The sequence below is a fragment of the Dermacentor albipictus genome, chromosome 7 (assembly GCF_038994185.2).
Source record: "Dermacentor albipictus isolate Rhodes 1998 colony chromosome 7, USDA_Dalb.pri_finalv2, whole genome shotgun sequence".
Classification (NCBI taxonomy): domain Eukaryota; kingdom Metazoa; phylum Arthropoda; class Arachnida; order Ixodida; family Ixodidae; genus Dermacentor; species Dermacentor albipictus.
In genome coordinates this window covers 25,196,601-25,213,157 of record NC_091827.1, presented here as the reverse complement: position 1 = coordinate 25,213,157, position 16,557 = coordinate 25,196,601, and the positions used below count along the sequence as shown (strand labels likewise).

The 16,557-nt window shown below is 48.1% G+C and overlaps 1 protein-coding gene across 1 annotated transcript in view; it reads left to right on the top strand.

Annotated features, from left to right (window-relative positions):
• The first annotated feature begins 519 nt into the window (after window positions 1-519).
• LOC139047506 (kelch-like protein 10) overlaps window positions 520-16,557 on the top strand; it is a 16,941-nt gene continuing 903 nt past the window's right edge. Inside the window, exons 1-7 of the mRNA XM_070521315.1 lie at window positions 520-995; window positions 4,408-4,615; window positions 6,262-6,411; window positions 6,957-7,159; window positions 11,592-11,670; window positions 14,093-14,289; window positions 15,567-15,755. Coding sequence (XP_070377416.1) covers window positions 727-995; window positions 4,408-4,615; window positions 6,262-6,411; window positions 6,957-7,159; window positions 11,592-11,670; window positions 14,093-14,289; window positions 15,567-15,755 — 1,295 coding nt within the window. The 5' untranslated portion in view covers window positions 520-726. The remainder of the gene's footprint in view (window positions 996-4,407; window positions 4,616-6,261; window positions 6,412-6,956; window positions 7,160-11,591; window positions 11,671-14,092; window positions 14,290-15,566; window positions 15,756-16,557) is intronic.

Genomic DNA, 16,557 nt, shown 5'->3' with positions numbered 1-16,557 from the left:
ATTTTTCAAAAACATCTGTTCGGACCCTTGTGTTTGGGGCGTCTTTGGGTCCCACGTGTGACAAGGATAGTTCAAGGGCGCGTTACAGGTCGCCGAGCCCACAGGGCTATGTGCCATTAAGCTTGGACGCTTTCTGCACTATCACCAGGCCCGCCCCACATGATGATTTTTTTGTCAACATCTCGGGACACATTTTTTTCCATATCTTTGCCATTGACGGTTTCGCTGTAATAATGACGCGTTGTTACGTTGTTACTGTGCGACCCAGCGACACGGATCAACCACTGACAAGCGAAACTCCGTTCACATAACATGCGATGGAATAAAAGAGCCCCCTCACTGGATGGCGACCAAGCCAACATGAGGTAGCCGGGCGAAATGCAAGCAACATGGTGGTGGAGGCCGCAATTTTGGGTCTCTCCTGGGTCTCTCGAAAGACTTGCAGGCGAGCGCGTGCAAGTTGCGAGCATGGCCAGTCCGAACGATAACGAAGACGAGGAAGTCACGAACTGCATGTCCCACAGTGCGTGCAAATCGCCGGTAGGGGGCTGTTGCAGCCGCCAAGTCCAATCACACGGCGACACGGCTTAGTCAGCGCTCGGTCGGACCGGTGTGCTCTGGGCGCGCCGGTGGTGCGGCCGGCTCGGCGACGCTTGGCTGTGACCAGCTCGCTCGCTCGCTCGCTCGCCTTGCCCTGGCGTCCGCAGTTTCGCAGTAAACCCAGAGATGTGCGCCGCCGTTGATGCCACGGAGAAGCCCAAGGACGCGGAGGACACCGCCGGCAATACCGGCGGCGGGGCCATGGTCACCATCTGGTCAGAAGCGGCGCTGCTCTTCGACGACAGTGGCCAGCGGCATGATTTCGCGCCTCGCCCGGCGTCCAGGTCCATGCCTGGACTGCGGGAACAGAGGAAAACCCGCCAGTACTGCGACGTCGCGTTCCAAGCACCCGACGGTTCGGAGACCTGGGCACATGGGTTCGTCATGGCTGCCAAGTGAGTGTCGATCGTTCCCGCTTGCCTTTCTTTCACTTGTCGAGTTGTCGCGCATGCACTTGCTTGAGGACCCGCTGCGAACCAATACTGCTAATAATGTAAATACTAAGTTAATTGTAAAGTAAAAGCTAGTTGTTCCAAGCTAAAGATTTAGCTATGATTGGGCAATGAAATAGGATCAACCATAAAATTTGCCCTAAAGACGTTCATATTCCTCCTGAAGTCAATGACACAAAGACCACTTTGTAAGAAAAAAAAAACATCCGAAGTGCTTGAACGAGTAGTGTGCGAGTACCGCTTCTTCGTGAAAAATGCAGCGCCGCTCTTTGCACGTATTTCTAAAGTGGCCGGCACCTTTTCCACTTAAACCCGAAATGCGCTGGTTGAGTCTGCCGTTGGGTGCGTCTATAGTCGGTGACAACCTTAGAATTACAAAGTTATGTCGTGCCACGCTGCGTATTTACAACATGAAAAACCGGGTTGCACAATCCGATGATGGCGAATAATACAACCTTTCAAAAATTGCATCCGAAATCCTTCGGTGCGACTGACCAATGTCGGTGGCAAAGGCCATATACCAGGGTCATTCAGTACTTCTGATGATTCAAGGACCCTGGTGATCGGCCATTTCGAGGGGGGCGAAATGCGAAAACACCTGTGTACTTAGATATAGGTGCACGTTAAAGAACCCCACGTGGTCAAAATTCCCGGAGTCCTCCACTACGGCGTACCTCATAATCAGAAAGTGGTTTTGGCACATAAAACCCCACAAGTTCATTTTTTAATTTAAGGACCCTGGTGATGTGTACACTGACATCAACATAGTTTGTGTGGACACGCCAGCCAATTGAGTGTGCTTATTTGCATGACGTCAAGTGGTTTCGAATGTTTAAAACAACCGTTTTTTTTTTCTTACAAAGTGGTCTTTGGGTCACTGACTTCAGGATGAATCTGATCGTCTTTAGGGCAAATTTTATGGTTGATCTTGATTTCACTGCCCAATCATAGCTAAATTTTTAGCTTCAAACAACTAGCTTTTATTTTACAATTAACTTAGCATTTACATTAGCAGAGCGAAATCATTAAGTCCTGAGCGTATTCGAGCAGACTCGGCTCTCTTTCAGAGGGCAAAGGCAGGTGTACTGCGTTTTTGTACGAGGAGCTTGTTTGTATTGTCACCGACTACAGACATCCCCAGCTCAACAGCTACCATGTTTTAGACCAAGTAATGAGCACGGTTTTCATGAGGAAGACAGCACAAGTTTCCCTTCCATTAATTCTATCAGAACGAATTCAAGCGGAATCGTCAATACTTTGTCGGGCTCACGTGGCGTTGCACGTCGAGGCGAGCCGTGCGAAAAGGAGGCATCAACTATATGATATAACGACGCGCCGTCGTGTTCTCTTTTCCCGCCGGTTATCCAGCGACCGGCCACCATCCCAGCTTGTGTACTCATTTACATACATTTTACCAAGAGGTTCACTCGAGTGTACTTGATCGCCAGCTGGATCGCCAGTGTTGGTCTCACTCGATACGTAACCCGGCGACCTAATTTCGGCTTGGTAAGCGCCCTCCATCGAGTTGAGTTTGAGTTTGTCGAATTCATGTATGTACGCGAGACAGGGGCCGGCTCACAAAATGTGAATTAATTAAAGCGAATAGCTTTCTTTGACTCTTCCGGCCGTTTTTGTTTCGTGGTGGTGGACGGTCGGACTTTAACCTTCGATGTAAACGTAGTTAGGGGGCGCGTTCATTAAGGAAGGCCGACTATAGGTCTTTGAGACTCACGTGGCTGTCGGGCGAGGGCTTTGCGGCGTCTGAAAGTTTAATTGGCTGTGGTCGGTGGTGGCACTTGTCGCCCCTTTCTGCCGCTTGGGCTGACGGTTGCCGTGTGCACGTATTCGTCGCCGAAATCCGCTGGGCGTCTCTTGTCGAGATGCGCCGCTTTTCTTGTCTTGCGGCTCATTCCAGCTTCGCTTAGACCAACTCTCACAGTGCGTCAGGTCTGCATGATTTCTGGTCTCGGTGCAGTAAGCAATCGAGTGGTGGAGGAAGCACATGGTGCGCAGCTGTTGTCCTGGCATTGTTAATTGTCACGCTGTCGTCCTTTCCATTGTCGTCATGCCATCATGGTCATGCTGCTGTCGCCATCGTCACGTGGTCATCAACTTCACCGCCCTCATGCCGTCGTCATGATGACGTCGTGCCGTCTGCCAAAACGTGTAGACGATAACTTGAGTCAGCGTTATTGAATGCCGCTATCAACGTCAACAGAGGTACTTTCGAAAGATTTGCTGGTTTGTCGATTTCATTTTAGCATAAGGTATGCGCTTACTTTTACAACCACCTATGATAGTTTCTGGAACACATCTTATGGCATCATCCTGACTATAACGCACCGGGACGAGCAGGCGCATGCATGGTCGAATCAACCCGTTTCCAGGCTGAAGCTGATCTTGAGAAAAGAACCATCGGTTCAAGTCGCGCTCTATGCCTTCCAGTAGCCACGCTTATACCGGAACAGGAAAAGAATGTCTAGCGAAAGAATTGTCAGGCCGAAATATGTCATTCGGTATGGCAGAGGGTGTGTCGGGGGGATTTGTATATGGCTAAACTCGCTGGACCCATTCACTTAACAAAATGCATACAGATTCGGGCTGGTCGGTCTGTATCAACGCAGCTTCTTAATCAACTCTTCCTCGTTGATTTTTGTAAAATAATTACTCTATAGTGTGCGGTGTTACATCGCAAACTAGCAGATCTTGCTCGCTCGTGTGCTACTGAGCTCGACGTGGAACTCTAGTTAACGCATAAAGCATAACCATCGGGTTGCAGCAGCTCAAGAAAGACGACGACGACGGAATGCACGAAGAAGGCGAGCAAAGGCCACATATATTTACTCTATTTAGTTACTATACTCTTGATATCTCTATCAATTAGCTTTCAGTTTTACGAGTTCCAATTACATATTAGGTTTCATTTATTTTCCTCCAAACTCTTGTTGTTTGTTTAACCGTTGCACCACCCGTGTTGTGGCCGACCCCCATTCTTGCGCGATTTCACAGAGGAACGACCAATCGACCTAGACCAGATGTCGAGCGCGCACGAAAGAAAAACAGGAAGTGCTCGCGGTGTTTTTATAGTTGACAGTACCCATATTGAAGGTGTGTAGAATGAGGGTCACGCGACTTTGTGCCCTCGTTTATGTTGCACCATTTAAGAGTTGAGCACCGTTTCATTCTGGTAACGGAAGTAATTCTGGTAACGTAATTCTGGTTTCATTCTGGTAACGGAGAGCTAAGCATAAACCGCTTCCGCGGTAAAAACGGGAGTTGCGAGTAGGTTCTTTGTTCATCGTAGAGACGCAAGGCTGACGCACTATGCCGTCACTATAGATAATTTCGCATGCAGGTATTCTGGCTGCTACGAGCTCTTCGTTCTTGCCAAGGAAGGCATGAGCCCCGAACAGGAGTGGCCCCTGCCCATCAGGGTGGGGGTGCAAGACCTGGACCACGAAATGATCGAGCTGCTTGTCGACTTCGCCTACCACATTCCTCTGCACGAGCGCATCGGCCTGCACAATGTCGGCAAGGTGCTCGAGCTCGCCGAGAAGCTTAAGGTGAGTTGTAGCCCCGGACAAGGGGGCCGGAATCAAATAAATGTTTCCCTCTCTCTCTGAAGGTGAATCATGTGCATCGAAGGCGCTTCTGAGACTTCGTCTTGAGGAGACGGCACGCAGAGGAACATTGCCGTTAGCATGTATAGTCCTGTGTCATGATCTTCGATCATCGTTCTATGGGTCATGGGTCGAGGGTGTGGCTTTCGTTGGTGGTGGTAGCGAAACGCGACGATGGCAGACCTCTGGAATGTTTGAACCGGTGTTTATTTGAACGCTCCAGAGACATAGGGGGAAGTCTATCTTCAAAAGCCATGCCATACCTGGTCGTGGTATAGCTCATGGAGTTGCAGAGCTCGTAGATAGTGTAACGACGGGGTGTATAGTCGCAGAAAACATGTTGTAATGCAGCAAGGAGGAAGCAGGGACTTTTGAGTTACGGTTTATGGCTAGCATCTGGTGTGAGGCAGAATATAGCATTTAGAGAAAACATATTATGGTGTGGATCGTTCAATATAACAGATGGTACTGTTACTTGCCCCGGTTTATCAAACTAAAGAAATTAGATTTTTGTCATGAGTGCTGTCTGAAACATGGCGACTATGGTGCCAACTGGCCGGCTTGCGTCACCTGCATTACGGCAAAGCATGACCTTCGATGTCTATGTAGGCATCACAAAATATGCCCGCGAAGACAACTTCGCCTTTTATTTTGTTGAGAAACTAGTCGTATAGAGTTGATCATGCAAAACAGTTAAATGAATTTAGCTTAGTAGCAGTAACTCAGCAGTAACTACAAAGTAATAAAAAAGTTGTGCTCAAGTTTTGCCGAATCGTTCGTTTCCGGAAAGAACTCCGTATGTACAGCCCGCTTGATGGAGCACTTAACCGCTTGCAATTTGCCACTACAGAAATGTTACCGAACAACGCGTCTGTCCAAACAGCCCGAACATGCTGTCACACACGGGAAAGCACAATGTGTGTCGTAGGCTCAAATCAGCAGGCGCTCAGTGTCACTCAAAACAAGTCAAAGAAGAGCAGCAGCGATATTCTACGTCGTCACGATCAAACTGTCATAACTGAGCTACAAGACGAACCAACAACGCTTCCGCTAACAATAGCAAGTAGACTCTTAAACAAAATTACACCTCTTGTGTAGTGTCTAGCCACACAACGATTATCGTCATCTGTCTTGTCCGAATTTCCTTCCTTTAACGCTGCGACCCCGGTACTTACAAGCCACGAAACGTATGCGCGTTATCAGAATGACAGAACATTCTCGGCAGGAAAGTAGCGAGCACAGCATTTTCAAGAAAAGAAACGCAAGCAAGGCAGATGATTATTATCGTTGAGTGGCAAGTATACACCCCAATTGTTGTACATTTGTCTAAGAGTGTGTTCTGAGAAGCAGCAAACGTTGGTTCTCCGACTTACTTGATCCTACGAACGGCGATTGGTGTTGTTTTTTCTTTCTTTCTTTCATTGCTTTTTTTTTGCTCGTGTGCTGAAGATGGTGATGCGGCTGTCCGCTAGGGGAAAGAGTGGCGCTGGTGTCTTGCGCAACATTTACTTTCGGAGCCCCGTTGTTATATACGAAGTTTGCCGAAGTGCGCAGAGACTTCACCTATAAATGTGATTTTCACAACGCAGATAATCCGGTTACGGGATCATTGCCTCAGCGTCCTCAGACGAAACCTTGAACCGGAAAACTGCATCGAAATTTATCATCTCACCTCGAGCCGCGGGCACCCAGACATCGCTGGAGAAGCTTTCCGCTATCTGATTCGGAACTTCCGCGAGGTAGGGACACTGAAGGTGGATCGTTTTCAACAGAATAACGCGTCATAAGTACAGCTCGCATTTCCCTATCGACGTTGAAACTTGTGTTCACGCACTTGGAAAGAAAGAATAGTTGCTCGGAACTTCACAAAGATAATGTAATAATTCAAGTCTAAGGACATCTGGAATGTCCAAACAGGAACAATAGGGAAATAAATGTACCACACGTCATTTATTTATTTATTTATTTATTTATTTATTTACACAATACTGCAGGCAGCAACATGTCCCAAGCAGGAGAGGGTTTACAAAATATGCTTTTTTAACAGTTTTGCAAAGGAATCGTAACATGTGCATTCAACAACACATTCCGGTAAATGATTCCATTCTTCGCTAACGTCGCTCAACCTCGCTCAATGACCACGGTGCTAGTTCCCTTCAGTAGCTTTTACAGCGAACTATTCGTTACTGCTAATGCTGCGGCCCTTGGTGATGACACCACAGGGGCGGAACCTGATGTCTTAGACCCAGTTACACAACACACAGGGCGTCTATGTGTTGCGCAGGTGTGGAAGAACAGCACCCAGTTCGGGGACCTGACACCAGAGGAGCTCCGTACCATCCTGGAAGACGACCGACTGTGCGCATCCAGCGAGGTGGAAGACACGTTCAGCGCCATCCTCGAGTGGATCTCCGCCGACGTGGCCGAGAGAAAAGCCTACCTCGCCAAGTTTCTGCCGCTCGTGCGCTTTCCACAGTGTTCCGTCATGTGAGTGCACCCCGCCAATGTCGTCCGCTTCTTTGTAAACGAAAGCGACGGCCAACGGCGTAGCAAGGTGATGGCACACGGGACACGTGGCCTCACTCTTCTCCGAAATTTCTGCGTTATTATGAGGCCTGCCCAGCCCTCCTTCCTCCTCCTTCTTGGTCAAGTAACACCCCCCCGTCCCTCCCCCCCCACAACCTCCTTCCGAAAAAAATTCTGGCTACGCCACTGGCAACGGCTGCACGGTGCATCGACTTTGCCATCGCGCATGGGATCTCCTTCATTTCATGACCTCTCAGTCAATCGAGACACTGGACATATTTACACAGTGGGACAGCCGCTTTTGTGGGTGATGTTTGTACCGACTATAAAGTGGGGCTACATTTACTCGTTAATTAAAGAAAGCTTTCTTTAATTAGTTGGCATCGACGAGGGAAACTACGGAAGTGGGGAAGTGGTTCCCATTCGTGCTTGTTGCGGGAATGAGAGAAATGAAATGAAAAAAACTGCAGTTTATTGTGGCGGGATGGCCCGTCAACACTGGACGTCAGGATTTATCACTTCTGAAAGGCACACCGAAAGCTTACAATAAGCAACGCGCCCAGTAAAGTGTGGCACACGGCGGATCGCGCCATCTTGCAGACACAGCTCACTCGTGTGAACGGAGATGACGTGGGATGATGTGACGGGGACGCTGCGCCACCACAGACACACTCCGAGACAGTTTTTGAATAAGCCGGTGGTAGCATTTTCTCCGAAGAGAACGCTCGCCCTTTCCTTCAACATACTAAAGTCTGCGACCCCATTTATGCCTCTTGTGGCTCGTCGATGAGACACGATTACCATGAATTAGCCAGATTCACTTGCCAGACAGGATAGTGTAGTTAAGAAACATTGGGACTGATAACGCCGGTAGCACCATCCAATGGCGGCGAGAAATATAGAACTGCTCCGAAATTACGACCTTCAAGATCCCTTGGCTCGACGAAGTAATAACTCGAGGCCAAGGTGATAACCAAAGGCCAGCGCGATAAGGGGCAGAGCAACACGGGCGCCATTCAGCTTCGTCACACCAACAGAGCTTCCAGTGCAGAGCCACGCGAGCGCAGATATACAGTCGCGGACAGAATACTATGGACCATGAAATCTAAGAAAAAGCGGAATATCTCCGCAACCTCACAACGCAATCTGGTATTTGCATTTTGGACCTTGACTAGAATATGCAAACAACGTTGTCGCGGGCAGTTTTACTGGTTACTGCTACAGGCTGCTCGGGAATTGAACGTTTTCGGAGATCCCGTGGTCCATTTTATTCTGTCCGCGACTGTACATGTGTAAGTCGGCTATATCGAATTCCTATTAGCGCGTAATGGCAATGAGGAATATCCGTGCGTTGTCTATATACAGGGCTCACCCGCCGCGCCTGCCAGCTGTCCCGGACGTATGCGTTGCGCGGCTATCGCGCGACGCTTGATGCGCTGCAAGTTCGCGCGCAGCACACAACCACGATGCGCAGTTCACGTCGCGCACCAATAATGAAATTATAGCTCTATACTGGAACTCACACAAACGCCTATAAGAGTATAACAGCATCCAAATGGAATGTCGTTATTGGGATGATCCCAAGAGCGGAGGTCATCGTGCACACTTGCACGACGTACAAAGGACATTTTTAGCGAATTTATGTAAACTCTTATCGCTTTGAGGCGAATATAGATGAGTGGCGAGACAAGTTGCGTGTCCGGTTTTTATTTAAACACGTCAGAAGCTTCCTCTTGCGTTTCTTTGAAAGCGCTGAATTGAAGGCAGGTCTCTTCGATTTCGCTGCGCCTTCTGAACGAGTTTTCGAGAGCGCGGTGCCGCAGGACTTTACATCGTGCAGGCAGTGCAAGGCCATCACGGCACGTGTGCGCTTCGCGGCGCAAATCGAGGATAAAAGTTGCAACGAACGAAACACTTTCGTTTGTGGCAGGGGGTTTACCATATGCGCGAAGTCTATATCGCTTTTGTTGCTTCAATAACCGCTGCCGTGGCAGTTCTGCGTGGTGGAAGCGAAATTAAGGCCATCAATGCTATTTTGAAGCTTTAGCGTTAAAAACGGTTGTTGGCGGGTTCCACAGTTTTTCGCCGTCTACGTCGTTGGTGGGCGTCGCTCTCTGCAGCTCAAAAATTTGGCAGCGCCAAGATCGTCGGATGGCTGAGCGAGTAGAAAGCGCCTTCATTGATGGAAGTGCCGGTGAAGCCCAGTGGGCTTCCACCTATCAGGGAGGAAATTTTCGGTCACCTGACGCAAAGCTCGATTCCCTACAACACCACGAAATGGTGTTGTCCGCATCAATATAAATGCATCGCAGGGGGCGAGAACGCGCGGTCACGACACGCCGTTCCCTTTGTGTGCCGGTGGCTGCGCGGGCAAAAAAAAAGAGAAGTTAAAATCTAGTGAATGGAGGTAGCGGATTTTTTATTTAGGCTGTCATATATTTTTTCTGAATTCTTGAAAGTCGCAGAATTTTGGAAAATGAAGCTCTGAAGTTTACAACTCTGTAACTCAACTACGATAAACTGCATCGCAGTTGAGTAAACTGCGCCTAAGAACGAACAAAACTGATATATTATAAACCGCTCTGAAATATACTACTAATTTGTGAGTAGGAGTTTTTCAAAATCCTTGTAAACACTGTAACAAATTTATTGCTGTGAGCCGTAAATTTGTGCATACAATTTGTCCGCTTTAGATGATCTAACGAAGGCAGTTTATAGAAACAATGCGATATCTGTTTTCGATGCAGAGTTACCAAATTTTTGAACTTCGTGCTTCTACGTTTTCTTTTTTTTTTTCAAAGTTAGGCAATTTTGGCAACTTTTGTGAAAAAAGAACGTTCCGGCTCCAAATGATGGTTATGCTTCCTACAATAACTAGCATTTAACTTTCTTTCTCGAATTCAACAAAATTTCATTCTAATTGGTCCAGCAGATTTCTCATTGAAGTGCCTCTGCGCTTTGCATGCATTTGAAATCGCGGCATCATGGAGTTGGGCGCGAGCTATAGCTTTCTCTTAAACATTCACCCTACACTATCGTGACCATCGTGGAATCTTTTTTTTTTCTTTCGGTCGAGAGACTCGTCTCAGCAGAAAGCCGTTCGCAACGATACAAGTTCGTTGGTTCCAGCCATTTGCTAAAGCACCCGCAAAAGTGCTCAGGCACCAAACTTGTACTTTGCCGCCCTTTTTATAAGCTTTAAATTTTGAGTCTCACCATACGTTATACGTGCGCATGGTTTCGGATCGTACACTCTAAATGCCCCTTCTGCCACACAGTGATAATCGTCATCTGCCTTGATGCATTTCCTTTCTTTAACGCTGCGAGCCCGGTACTTTCCAGTAAAGAACGGCACGCGCATTATCAGCATGACAGCATAATCGTCATCTGCCTTGATGCGTTTCCTTTCTTTAACGCTGCGAACCTGGTACTTTCCAGTAACGAACGGCACGCGCGTTATCAGCATGATAGCATTGCCGACAGGAAATGCTATCATGCTGATAACGCGCATGCCGTTCGTTGCTGGAAAGTTCCGGGCTCGCAGCGTTAAAGAAAGGAAATGCATCAAGGCAGATGACGATTATCGTTGTGTGGCAGAAGGGGCACTCAGAGTGTATGAATGCGCTAGAACACGCGACACCTGCAGTATTATTAACCTAGACGCGGATGAAAATAGGTTATCGGCTTCGCGTTGGTTCCGTTGTAAGGCAATATGCCTGATATAGGCTTTGGGTTCGGTTTCGGTGTCGACCGGTGGAAAGTGCAACGAGTGTACATAGTTTTACGTGACACTTGAAGCCGAAGGTGTCCTTCGCACAGTTTGTTTTATCTGATGTTAAGCAGACAACAGTTTTCGTCGTAGCAAACATGTCCGTGGAAGAAAGGGTTAGCGAAGATATGAACGTTGTTCTGATTGAAATGACGCGCAGTTTTGTTGCGTATTATATTGAAGTGGCTAACCTTTGATAGACTAAACTGCCGAGTTTTCGCAACAATGCGAGGTGGACAAGGCAGTAGGGGAAATTGAAACGAGTTTATTGCTAAAGATGTTCTTTCTAGCCATATATGTGCTATTGCCTAATATAAATGCAGCTATTGTAGGGACCATCTATGGGCAATTATTGCGTCAAGGCTTAGACAATGAATACTATACTTTGATAACAGGTCCCTATTCGATTTCCCTGCACTTTCTCAACCAGTTCGCGAGGTGAAGGCGACATACTCGCGTGCGTCTCGCGTTCAGTTTCTAGGTCCCAGACGGTATAGAGAATCACGGCAAATTTTGGTTGCAGCAGCGCGTCCCGTTCGGGCCATCAGAGCCCGGACCAAAAAGCTGCTTCGCTTCGCGCCACTTCACTTTCCACAGAAAAGCGTTAATTACGTTTTGGTGCAGGGAGTTCGAGAAAGTCATGACCCACCCGCAAGTCCAGGGTGACGGAGACAGCCAGAAAGTGCTGAAAGTGATCTACGAGGTGAGCTGGTCCTTTTCTGCACAACGCGACGCTCGCCGTAAAATAACTTACACCCTCAAAAATGAATATGGGTGTAAATCGGTCGTCGCTCTTAAATGTACACCCTTTGGGTCATATTTTTCCGCGCAACGATAATCGTCATCTGTCTTGCTTTCATTTCCTTTGTTGAAAACGCTGCGCTCGCTACTTTCCTGTCGAGAATGCTCTGTCGTGCTGATAACGCGCATGTCGTTCGTGACTGCAGTACCGGGCTCGCAGCGTTAAATAAAGGAAATGCGGACAAGACAGATGCCGATTGTTGGGGGGCAAGACTACTGAAAGGATCAAGTTTTCTTAGAGTGTATAACTCAAAACTTTTCGCCCTAGCTTTTACTCATAAAAATGAATAATGGTGTAAATCGGTCATATAACTCAAACCTTTATGCAGTTTTACACCCTTAAAGATGAATAAGGGTGTAAATTATTGTGTAACTCAAACCCCTACACCATTTGGTTGCACTCTTAAAAGTGAATAAGTGTAAATCGGTCGCATAACTACTACCCTTCCACCCAGGTAGGATGTAAAGGTTTGATTTATATGATCGATTTATACCCTCATTCACTTTTAAGAGTGTCAGTAATTTTACTGTGCTTGCTCTATTCCTGATCAACACATGCTGCCTGTGATAGCGTTGCGCGTGCTGTTGGTGACGCGTTGATCGCGACGCAGTTGTATGTGAGCTGTGGGCTCAGTCACAAAATAAAGAATGAATGCTCCTGCACGTACGTATATGTACCGTTATCTGCCGCCAGATGTTTAGACTACAAAACACTACGAAAGGGTCCACGCGAAATGCAAAAATAATGCATGCGCCTTTATGGCGCATGTATTATACTGGCGTTATGTTATCCGTTATCTTATGCGTTATGTAATGCGTTATGCTGGCGCATGCGGCGTCGACATTGTAGTCGCGCTCTTTAACTGCTCATTTACGAATGCGGTGTATAAAGATCGCGCTACAATCGCACATGATCGGTGCAGTCCGCAAAGTCTCCAAGTGTCATTATAAACACGTATATTCAAATGATAGGTTATTAGTGATTCATTTGAAGTCATCAGACTTAACCTAACGGAGAAAAACGCAACAAAAAGATGAAGCTAGGAAGATTTTTTTTTTGGCAAGCTATAAAGCCATCAATGCTTCCCGAAATCCTGACGTCTCGTAAGGCCTCGTAACTGAATTGAACGAGAGCGTACGAAACTATTATTGCAGTGACGGTCTATCCAATATTCATTTGCTGGTGTGAAGACACCGGTAAAAGTGTGACCGCAAATTTATAGCAGCTTTCGTGGTTTCTTCTGACGAGATACAACGTGAAAAAAATGGGAGAGTTCGACGGATCTCGCGTTTATGTGGAACTGTCTTAAGCCAAACGTTCTTTGGTGCTTGCCCATATGTGAAAGCCAATTGGGTGAAAAATTCCTTACTCTAATAACAGAAAAGCAGGTAGGCGAATGGAATAAGAAATTTTTGCAAATGTAACGATAATTACGCAGATTCAGTACAGTGTTTGCTGTTGGTGCACAAGCACATTGGGTCAATCTTTCTTGGGTCGTTGGTCAAAACTGTGAAAACACGTAGAATGATATACCCATTTTCGCATATCTAGTGGCCAGGGTTGACTATTCGGGCAAACACCCAGTCGTACATAACCAGAGGCCCATACTCAACGACTCATGCTTACTAACTCGGCAAAGCAGAACCCAAAAAGTAGGCAGAGCAGAGACAAATAACAGATTGCTTCAAAAATGTTTTCGAAGCGTATGGTTCAGCAACCTGCCTCAAGACGTTTTTATTCGGCTGCCATCCACGTCTTCTGTGTTCCGGTATTCTGTAAATCGTAGTAAGCACACTGACACACACAAAAAAAGGATTTCCATTGACTCCTTCACTTTGCAATGGAGAGTTCTAGCTTCCTCGTACACGTACCTTAACGGAATAACGAGATGGTGCAGACGTCGAGGGCAGTATAGACGCTGGTAGCGGAACCTTGCGACTATTGGGGGGTGAACGCGTTAGAAGCATTTATGGTGACATGCATGTTCGCATCGGAGAAGGAAAGCACGTTAACATCGCTGCTGACTATTTACACAACGCTTGTGCGTAAAATTGGTCGCCGCAATAACAACTCTGTGTCCTCGCTCGCCAAGCCGTCCCCCGCGAGATGGTGCCACCGACGCAGCTGCTTGCAGCGTGTCTCCGGTAACCTGATATTCGGTGAATAGTTACACGTATACGGGGCAACCTGAATCTCTACGATATTGTTCGAGTATTGTACTAGCCTGATTTCCAATTGTTGACTTTTTTTTCCTTTTGTATCGAGTATTGCTCTAGCCTGTTAATCGGAGGCATGCTTAAAAACGAGGGCTTTCTCCGTGCAGACGCTCACCCAGCGGAGCATAACGGCTGGCGCAGTAGGCGGTATTGACCTGTCTCCAAAGATGTGGACGCCCCGTGTGCCCAAGGACATCCTGTTCGTTTTCGGCGGCTGGGTACAGGGGGCTGTCAACCACATGTACACATACAACTGCCGCGCCAACAAGTGGCGAGCGATGGGCAACCAGTACGCCGCGCCCAGGTAACGTGTACGCTCGTTCGTTCTTGCGTTGAAGCCATTTGTCGCAGGTGTAGTTGTGGCGACGAAGATCTTTGTTGTTCTTGTTGTTGTCGTCGCCGTCGTTGTTGTTGTCGTCGTCGTCGTCGTCGTCGTCGTCGTTGTTGTTGTTGTTGTTGTTGTTGTCGTCGTCGTCATCGTCGTCGTGTCGGGGCCAGCATCCTTGCACAGTTCGCAGGATGAGAAAACGCGTTAGGAAGAGTAGCCACTGGTTGAGACGTGCACACGCATGGGCATTGTACGCAGATGAAGGCTGCCGTCTGTCAAACATAATGAGGAATGAAGCGGCTTCGCTTTGTCGTCGAGAAACCGGCTCGAATCTACGATAGTTAAATATAGGTGCGCCGATTTGTCACTTCGCCTGAAGCCTCTTTTCGTGTCATATGTCTAACCAGCCAATCAAATGCGTGGAAAATGCAAATATGGGTACTGAGATCTCTGAGGCAACAGCCGTGACTTGCCGATGAGCACGTGCTGCAGAAACGGATGCTGCACCAAATCGGGAAGACGGGACTTTGCTATCGCGAGCCTCTAGTTTGTTTACCAAGGTAGACGGACACGACGAGACAGCCTTTAAGGCCCGTCGCAATTAGCAGTGTGCGAGGTAATTGGATGCTGAAAGCAGCCATTTACAAACTCCCGTTTCCGCTGAACCCCTGGCTCGCTCGCGCTCGCGCTTCGCATGTTAGTGACATATCATTTATTGCCGCATTTGCACGAAGTGCTTTGCGTGCCTCGTACAGAAGTGGCTCCATCACACCGTCTGCTGCGACCGTGACGAAAAAAGTTTGCTCGTCGGCGAAGTGCCGGCGCTGCCTATCAGGGCCAAACGTACACCCGGCCACAAAAGTTTACGGACCACGGCATCGCAGAAAACGTTCAATTTCCAAGCAGCCTGCAGCAGTAGCCAGTAGAGCTGTATACGAAAATGTTCTTAACATATTCTAGCCGATGCTCGAAATGAAAACACCAGGTTGCGTTGTGAGGTTGCGGAGATATTCATCTTTTTCTCAAGTTTCGTGGTCCGTAATATTTGTGGCCGGGTGTACTTCGAGTGTTAGCCCGCTACGCTGGTTGCCGCCAGCGTGCGATTAAAACGCGACAGTCTTTCAGCGTTGCAGCTCATTAGGAAGTCGTTCGCAAATTTTCGTTCATCGGTCTCGGGCACATAGGTAAATGTGCTCGCGTTTGAAAGGCGCTCGCCGACCCACCGGCTGCTCTGTGTGCCGCGTCCACTGCAGGGCGTACCACGGCGTCGCAGTGATCGACCAGTGCATCTACTTCGTGGGCGGCTTCAACGGCCGCGAGTGCTACCACTCGGTCATCTGCTTCGACGTGTCTCTGGCCAGATGGAGCTCCAAGTCGAACATGTCGAGCCCACGCTGCTACGTCAGCGTCGCCGTCCTCCAGGCAAGCACGGCCGACGAAAGGCAGCCACGCACTTTTGCTGCGTATCGCCAGCTTTTTAAAACAGCTTGCGGTAACGGCAGTATACGTGTTTGGGCTATCCGTATGCATACCAGGTATTCATTCCTACGCGAACTTTTAAAGCGAAAGCTTTACTGGCCGCGAACTTGCGATTTCGCCGTGGCCGTGCTCCGAGGAGGCACATGACGTCACACCGAGTTCCTCGTCGTAGCGCTCGCCTCCGCTCGCTTCGCCAGCTGCGTGGAATGCATGATAACATCTCGGAGGACTGAAAAAGAGAGCTCGCGTGCGCCGCAACCACAATTGAGGTGGCAGCATGGACGGCGACAATTCTGATAAGGAGGAGGATGCCTGGAATCGACATCGGAACGAGATGAAGAGGAAACAAATCGCCAGGAAACAGACGAACAGCGCGCCGAACGACTGGCTAAATGCCGCAACATAGCTAGACAACCAGACTAACCTGCACTTGCAATCAAGATTAACCAAGGCTAACCATGCTATGCCTTAGCTTTCGCTAGGTATATCCTGGCATAGTCGAGCTAAGAGACTGCCATTTTTTTGTCTGATAGGTGAGGTCTGTAGGCGAAAGAGGGAAGTCATGTAGCTTAACTGAAATCCTTAGCCTAGCATCACTTTTGAAATGCCGTTCCCAAAAGCTGCTAAGCGATCCCTGCCTCGGCGTTCCAGTTAACATGGTCACGAGCTATTACTAACACTTTAAGCTGACACGTCTTGAAAGTTATGCTAATGTTAGGATTTTTGCTAAGCGTACGTGACTTCACTACTTCTCGCCTTCAATGT